The following is an 8,644-nucleotide window of genomic DNA, read 5'->3' as shown; positions in this document are numbered from 1 at the left end:
TGCTTGCTACTCTGGACACGTATATTTACCAATAAGCCACTACTCTCACAAGCAAAACCCAGTTCTTTATTCACATTTTTTAACCTTAATTTACATAACTAATTAGCATTTGCTAGTCACTGTTCAAACTTCAAAGTTTACCACATATAATGCTTTTATGGACTAGGGTTTCTACATGAGAATAGGAAAAAGAAAATCCTTCTGTATATTATGGACTGCAGAAACTGTTGCACCACGGCATGTGAAAGAAAGAGTAGCTACTGTAAAAAATTGCAGTATGTTTTTTGAAATTTTCAAGGTCATTTTTTTCTGGACATGAACATCTATTTTTGTAAGTTGGGGCACTTCATGTAACTTAGAAGACAATATTGACCCCAATTCAAGAGTTTTCAGACGACTTTGGTCAAAAAGCATTGAAGGACAAGTTTGGGTTTTCATTGATGAGTTTCTGGATTATACATGTAAGAACTAAAAAGTGCTCCAACAAGTTTTCTACTTTTCTCTACTAGGTTTTTACTAGGGTAGTAAATAGTATATTTGTGTTGTGTAAACAAACAAAGGCCAATTTTTGACATTCCTTTTACGAGACCCCACGAGTGGGCTTCTGGCTTCTGCTACTTTTTCCTCTCCAAGTTCTCTCTCTCTGTCTCTCTCTCTCTAAGGCCTCTTATTACTTAACCTACTCTTTCTCTCTCTTGCAGCTCAGGAAGACAACAGTCAATCCCAAACCAAGAAAGAACCCCACAAACTCTTAGTCCTAGTAAGGTCCAAACTCCAAACCCTGCAAAAAAAATTTAGACCCTTTTTCTTTCTCTCTCTAAAACAATAGGGTTATTAAGAGAAACAAAGAAAGATAGATGGGGTTGATGAATCACACTTGAACCCAACCAAAAAAAAGAAGACCCATCAAACCCCACCCCTTATCCCCACTCCCCCACATCCCCACCAAATGGAACTAACAGATTTGCAAACCAACAAACAAAACAACAACAACCCTCACCACCATCACCACCACCACCACAACCTCAATCAAAACCAACACCAACACCACCTCCATCAAAATCAGTCCTCTTCTCATCTTCCAATATCTTTTGATGGCAGATCAGGAGGACCACCCTTCATGGGCTCAATCTCCATCCAAGCTGGACTCACCTCCACAACTCATGGTGGTGCCTCTTCCTCCTCTTCCTCTCTATCCACTTCCTCCTCTTCCCCTTCCTCTTCTTCCTCCTCCACTTCCACCTCCATAGACGCTTCCCTCGCCATCGCCACCAGATCCGACTCACACCCCTCAACCCGATCCGTTCCCTTACTCGACTCCATAAAAAAGAACCCATCTCCATCACAACAGCCTCAGCAACAACAATTGACAATTGCAACAATTGCTACGACCGCCACTGCAACGACAACAACAGCTATTACAACAACCATAACACCAACAGCCAAGCGATCCACAAAAGACCGACACACGAAAGTAGATGGCAGAGGACGCCGTATCCGAATGCCAGCCACCTGTGCCGCGAGAGTCTTCCAATTGACAAGAGAATTAGGCCACAAGTCCGATGGCGAAACCATAGAGTGGCTGTTACAACAAGCTGAACCAGCAATTATCGCCGCAACAGGTACTGGTACAATCCCAGCAAATTTTTCCACTCTCAACGTCTCGCTTCGTAGCAGTGGCTCTACTCTCTCAGCTCCTCCTTCAAAATCAGCACCTCATTCTTTTCATGGCGCTTTGGCTCTTGCCCACCATCCTTACCATGAAGAAGGGTTTACTCATCCAGCTTTCTTAGGCTTTCATCAACACCAACAGCAACAACAGCACCAGCAGCATCTAATGACAGCAGATCAAATAGCAGAAGCGCTTCCGAGTGGTGGTGGTGACAGTGGTGGAGGTGGAGATTCTACTGAGAATTACATGAGAAAGCGGTTTAGAGAAGATCTATTCAAAGAAGATACTCAACCAAATGAAAGTGGTGCTAGTGGTAGTGGCGGTGGTGGTGATGATGAGTCTCCAAATAAATATTCCAAGAGTGGCTTACAAATATCCAAACAGCAACAACAACAGGATTCTGTTACGGCAGGATCTTCGGGGTTGCTTAGGCCTTCGAATATCCTGCCGGCCACTGCCATGTGGGCAGTGGCGCCAGCACCAACTAGCGGTACCGGCAGCACGTTCTGGATGCTGCCAGTCACCGCTGGTGGTAGCGGTGGACCATCCGTGGCCACCGCTACTTCTGGTGCTGGTCCATCAGAATCTTCTCACATGTGGACTTTCCCAGCAGCAACGAGTGGGAACACATTGCAAGCGCCATTGCATTTTATGCCGAGGCTTAATTTTCCGGGTAGTCTTGAATTCCAGCAAGGGAATAATAGTAATAGAGGGAGTCCATTGCAATTGGGTTCTATGTTAATGCCACAGCAACAACAACAACAACAACCTTCTCAGCATCTTGGACTAGGAATGTCTGAGTCAAATTTGGGAATGTTGGCTGCTCTTAATGCTTACTCTAGAGGTGGATTGAATATGAATTCTGATCATCAGCAAAATCATCCTTTGGAGCATCATCATCATCATCATCATCATCAACAACAACACCAGCAGCCTCAAGCTACTGATAGTGGAGATGAAGACCCAGAAAATTCTCAGTGACAATTCTGAATTAAATACGAGTTGGGTTAGTTGCTCTTATACTATTTATTATGTACACCAAAAAAAAGAAAAAAAAGACAGCTTGGTTTTCTTTCATTTTTTTACATTTCATTCTATGGGAGATGGAGCTAGAGGTTGTTGGCTTTGTTTTGCAGATTTGGAAGTTGGGTTTGTTTTGCAAATGGATCATCGTCGTCTGTGAGTGAAGAGAGATTCCTAGTTCTCATTGTAGTGTTCTTTGAATTTTTTGAGTTTTTTTTTTTTTTTTTTTTTGGGATTTTACTAGATTGATGTGAAGTTTGAGATGTAATTTGTTAGTTTGGTCCAAAGGGACTAGAGGAAACAGGCAGAGAGATTGTATAGGAGGATCAATATTTGTTCGTGTTTGTTTACTAGTATTGCTATTTGCTTTGTTTGTATGAGAAAATGGTAAAGAAGCAAAATGAAAAACGAACAAAAGGAATTGAAAGTTATTTGAACAAAAATCTTTTGAGTTGTATTTTTAATCTTTTTGAGCTGTATGGGAAGATAAATACTAAATAGAAATAAATGCATGTGAAGTATGAACTCTCATAGAAATGGAAAAAGAGCAGATATAGGACAATGAAAGAAACTCGGCAGCGAACTAATCCTATATATGTATGTGAGAGAGAAAGAAAGAGAGCCATAACGTACAAATATTTACCATCACTTTCTCACTGTTGCTGTAGAGACGGTCCTAACTCCAAAAAGCCAAAGGGTATGTCTATTGGCTTTACCTCCTACTTTTTATTTTTCACCCCTTCTCCTCCGCATCGTAAAGAGTAAAAACTATTCTCTGCATGTAATTTTTTGTACTTTGTTGGAGTATTATATATGGTAGTATTTTGAATTTAAAAAAAAAATATATATATATATATATATTTATATATATATGGTAGTATTTTTAGTTTTTAGGCTAAACCTAATTTGGTCATTCAGCCATTAAACACAGTTTAATTTGATCTCGCATTTATAAATTATGTTCAATTTTGGTTTCTCAAATTTTGAAATCAGATTAATTTAACCCGTTTAAGTACTCATCTTTGTTAAATTTTGACGGGATTATTTGTGAGCCCTTATTAGTAAAGCAATGCTCCAAAAAGATATAAAGTAACCTGTAGTGTGGATCTAACTCGAGTAAGAAGTATTGCGCATTTGTAATGTGTTTTTGTGTTAAAACTGCTTTCCCTCTCCTTTGTAGATATGTGTGTTTGTTTTTCCCAAAAAAAAAACTCAAGTAAGAAATCTACTCCAAAAGACTAGGAAAAGAAGAGCGTTTGATGACATGATCTACTATCTCTGACTGCGCATCCCATTGGAGCCTAAGAATTAGGCTAATTTCATCCATTTGTCTCATTTTCGTTAACACTTTGACTGGAATGTTTGATCATAGTATTGATGAAAGTAGTTATAAAGTGTGTGCAACTAACATGTGTTCCATTTGTCAGGTTACAAAATACTGTTAAAGAATTTTAACGGAAAGTTCAAACGATGAAATTGACTTAATTTTGAGAATTAAAGATCAAAATCGACACAATTAATAGTCAAGAACAAAAATGGACTAACTTGTTTGTTGAATGAAGAAAGTGAATTTTGCTTAATGGTTGAATGACTGGAGTTAATAATATGACTTATATTTTTAAGTTGGTAGAAAAGTAGTAGAATAGTAGTAGTTGATGGATGGGAGAATTCAGTCGTTACCTAATAAATAATTGAAGAAGACATAATTACAGCTTTTCAATTTGAATGACTAATATAAAATCTTGTCCAAATTTTAAGGATCAAAATATATTTTATCTTTGTGGTTTTCAGTTAGCTCAATTGGTAAAGTTTTTTATGGTTGAATAAGAGATCTAAGGTTCAATTCTCGCTTACACCAAAAACTGATTGGTGTCTCTTTATCATCAAGAGCGGACATCATAAGTTGAAACTCTCTAAATATATATAATCCTAACAAATATTATATCTATACTAGAATATTTTTGGCCCCTTAAAATCATAAAAAGGAAGAATATTTTTTGGCTGCTTTCCTATTCCCTAATTTTTTTTAGGCATGTACTGATTTCTTTTAAGGCAGACTCACATATTTTAGGTATCTCCCTGATTTTCAGCCTTTTGGAAGATTACATCGTTACAATACTTGGACGGTGGATTGTTTAATACTTTCCACCATTTTTAAACACAGTTATTAATCAACATAAGAAATTCTGAAAAATCTTTTGGATTTTGTAAAAATTATATCAAAAATAAAAATAAAAATAAATTAATGAAGTGGATAATAACTATGTGTTAAACCCAAAAGTCAAGTCGATATTCAAGTAATAGCCCAATAATAATGTTATATTTTGCAAGATTGTAATGTCCCATATTACCAATTTTTATTGCTTAATCATTATTCTCATTTATATATGTTTACATGCTCCTTCGAGTTGTTGGTACTGTTTCTTGAATTTACACCTTGGTCTCCCTATTTTGTTTTCTTTCCCCCTTTTTTTTTGGGCACCGATTTTCTTTCCCTTGTTAAAGCATCCATCACATCAGTGAGAAAAAGATTGGGTATCTATATAGATAAGAAGCATTTATTATAGGGGCATCAATGTAGATAAGAAGCATATACTATAATATAAGGGGATTCCTTTTACCAAATTCTTGAGCATTTTAAAACTTTAAAAAATGGAAAGAATTTTTATATGTTACACCCATGCCACATCTAGTTTTGGGCAACTATGATGGAAATCATTACATGCTACTAAAATTTCTGCATCTTGTAGCCAAATTTGGATACTGATATGATCTTAAATCTATATACAGCTTAATAACCAGTCCATTTACATGTGCATAAAAATCAGATCTAAAAGAACTTAGCTAAGTGCAAAACAGGTATATTCAGATGCTTCCAATAGAGAGGTTCTTAGTTCTAGTTATGTTCTTTTTAGTATCAAAGATAAGATTTTGTATTGAAAATTACAATGATTCTCCCTTTTTAAGTCTTGTATTGATTTAAAAGGAAAAACAACAATCCTTTAAGAGTGAGGCTTATAGATATCTCAACGAAATAATTGCATTTGTTGTTTTCTGTTTCACATCGACCAATAATGCTGCAGATCTTGGATTTTTCTTTCAACACTCACAAAACCTTCCCTAATTGACAATAAGTCACACTTGTAAAAGCACCCTTCAAAGCTTCTAAGTTAAAAAAACAAAAAACAAAAAATTGAACATTATAGATTATAATTAATAATTATATGTAAACTAAAATAAATATTTCAATAATTATAATTATAATTATAATTATAATTGAATAATAAAATGGTTAGTTAAAATAAAAGAAAAAAAAATACTCTAAATTACATTAACTAAAAATAAATGTATTATACCAGTTGGTTTAAACTTATTTAAACTTTAAAGGGTTTAAAGTTTAAACTTTAAGCTATACATGAAGGCATGGACTTGGACTAAATTGCAAGCTTAAGTCAACCCACCCCCTATTTTCATTTATAGGCTCTAGTTTTTGAGTTGTATAATAGACAAAACATAACTTTCATATCCTTTTCTCAAGAAAAAAAAATTATATATATAAAAAAAAAAAAAGGATTTGTGTCATTGTGCAAAGCATATTCACATATTTAGTTCATAAACCTTTCCCGCCTCCATTTTTTTATGACATCGGCTAGTGTTCCACTAATCCGCAATTTCCGCGACCAAAAAGCTACAATTGGGATTATTATATTCTTTAACTTTCTAATTAACAAAACAAATATAATAAAAGTACACATTTTGACCTTTATAATAATTCTAATTATATATAAAAAAATAGATGCAATTATTAAAAGCCGTATGCGCCAGGAGTACAAAAATTTCACAACTGAATTTAAGTGATAAGTTTCTCAAAAAAAAAAAAAAAAAAGATTTTAATTGACAAGCTTTCATTAATAAATTAAAAAACGATATTAATGGTGGATCCAGATAAAGCCAATAATAATTTATCACTATAAAAATATTGTATTTGAGTAGCGTTTTAAAATATTATTCTTCCTTTTCGTGTGTGTTAAAATAATTAGTATTAAAAAAAAAAAAAAAAAACTGATTAGGGAAAGGACATATAGAGGTGGGTGATGATGATGATGATTATGAGTGATCTGTAAAGTGAATTGACGGCTAGGATGATTCTGTCTTGGCTGGCTCCATGGTCATGAGTCATGAAGCTATAGTATTTAGATATACTTGATTTTGGAATAAATAAAAGTTCCACGCGCTTCACGTGCTCCAATCATGGAGATCATAAGTGCGGATTTGGTAATTGTGGACAGCGATAGAGCGCGTGGACTTCAAAAAAAAAAAAAAAGCACACGCACACACAGGTGACATTCCCATACTATACATGCACCTTCATTCCCTCTCAAAATCTTTGCCCTCACTTTTCAAGATTCTTTTTTTTTTTTTTTTTTTTTTAATCTTTTGGATGTTAAATTATTAAACGCGTTATTCTGCAACCACGCTATTTGTCACAACTTAATATAGTAATTGATTATGATTTATGAATGATATAAAATCTATTTTTACATGGACTAACAACTTTCTCTTTTATTAACAAATAATCATTTTTAAATTAGTGGGTTTCAATTAACTCAATTAGTAAAATCTTTGATAGTTGAATTAGAAATCTGGAGTTTAATTTTTACCTACACTAAAAACCAATTGATGTTTTAGTCTAATAATAAATACCTATCATTAGAGACAGGCGTCATAGGTTGAAACTCTCTAAAAAAAATCATTTTAAAATTGTGACGTAAAAATAGTGTCTTTAAACATTTTCAATTATTAATTGGTAAATATGTGAACGGCTAATTAGTGTTTATATATATATATATATATAAATATGTATCATTTGGTACATGACTATTTTATAAAATTTATTAAAAAAAAATATGATTATATTTGTTACAAACTTGAATTTGAATTATTTATTTAGTTATTTACTGTTAAGGTAGATTACAGAAACACCCAAAAGATTTGGTGTAAGCATATTGTTATACCCTATTTTTTAAAAAATGACATTGTGAATCCCTACTCCCAAAAAAATTGACACTTCGCACCAACCCAGACTCTTGAAGGTTACTCCCAAAGTAATTGACACTTTGCACCAACCCCAGACTCTTGAAGGAGAATCAGATGATTAAGAGGGTGTTTCTATTTAGAGACATGGAATTTTTAATTAAGCTTTGGCAAATGGAAACTTACTACCAAGCAGAGGACGTATATTAACTTATAGAGATCGCATTATGATAATTGTTTTTTGTTTTTTTTGTTTTTTTTGTCGACACTGATAGGTTTTTTGAAATAGGCAAGATTTGAACACAAGTTCCTATTCGACAATTGTGGACTATTTCTTGAGCTAACTGAAATCCATAGCGTTAAGAAACTAAGAAAAGACAAAAAAGGCACGGTTTGAAAACAAAGATAATTGCAATGAGAAAGCAATGCTCGTAACACCCTGTATAGTGGCAGAATTGCAATTCGGCCATCAATAGCTATCATTGAATGATTTTTTTCGCGATTAAATTACTGTACATATGAAAGCTAATATACACAAGATACAGAATTAATTATTAAACCTCTATGCTGCTCCTATACTTTACCTCAAATTTCCATGCTTAGTTTATACTTTATATACACATTAGGCACAAAATTATCTGTATCCTGTCACACCATAACAAAATGAAATCATGGAATCCAGCTATTCTCTTGGAGTAAACTTTGGAGAGAACCAGCTATTAGGCATTTTGATTAGTCTTTTTCCCCCTCTATACGCAAGTTAGATGAACAATTTGCATCAGCATCACTGCATGCCTCCACCAAAGTTTCCTCTTGACTTTGGTTCACTATTTTTCTGAAATGGCAAGTTAAAACATACATTAGAACACATTCTATATAAGGAAATTTTCTTCAGATATCAACAATAAAACTTAC

At 34.1% G+C, this 8,644-nt stretch overlaps 1 protein-coding gene across 1 annotated transcript; it reads left to right on the top strand.

The window, feature by feature from the left end:
• Positions 1-608: 608 nt before the first annotated feature.
• LOC115977524 (transcription factor TCP8-like) lies at positions 609-3,126 on the top strand. Its single transcript, XM_031099413.1, has 2 exons — positions 609-2,678; positions 2,809-3,126. Exon 1 carries the CDS (start codon positions 950-952, stop codon positions 2,651-2,653), a length of 1,704 nt encoding a protein of 567 aa, XP_030955273.1. The 5' UTR covers positions 609-949; the 3' UTR covers positions 2,654-2,678; positions 2,809-3,126.
• The last annotated feature ends 5,518 nt before the right edge of the window (positions 3,127-8,644 follow it).

Source organism: Quercus lobata, chromosome 2 (assembly GCF_001633185.2).
Source record: "Quercus lobata isolate SW786 chromosome 2, ValleyOak3.0 Primary Assembly, whole genome shotgun sequence".
In the NCBI taxonomy this organism is placed as follows: Eukaryota; Viridiplantae; Streptophyta; class Magnoliopsida; order Fagales; family Fagaceae; genus Quercus; species Quercus lobata.
This window is presented reverse-complemented; position numbering and strand designations above follow the sequence as displayed.

Excerpts from the sequence above, each read along its gene's own strand:
- LOC115977524 (XM_031099413.1), top strand. The coding sequence starts at position 950 with ATGGAACTAACAGATTTGCAAACCAACAAACAAAACAACAACAACCCT.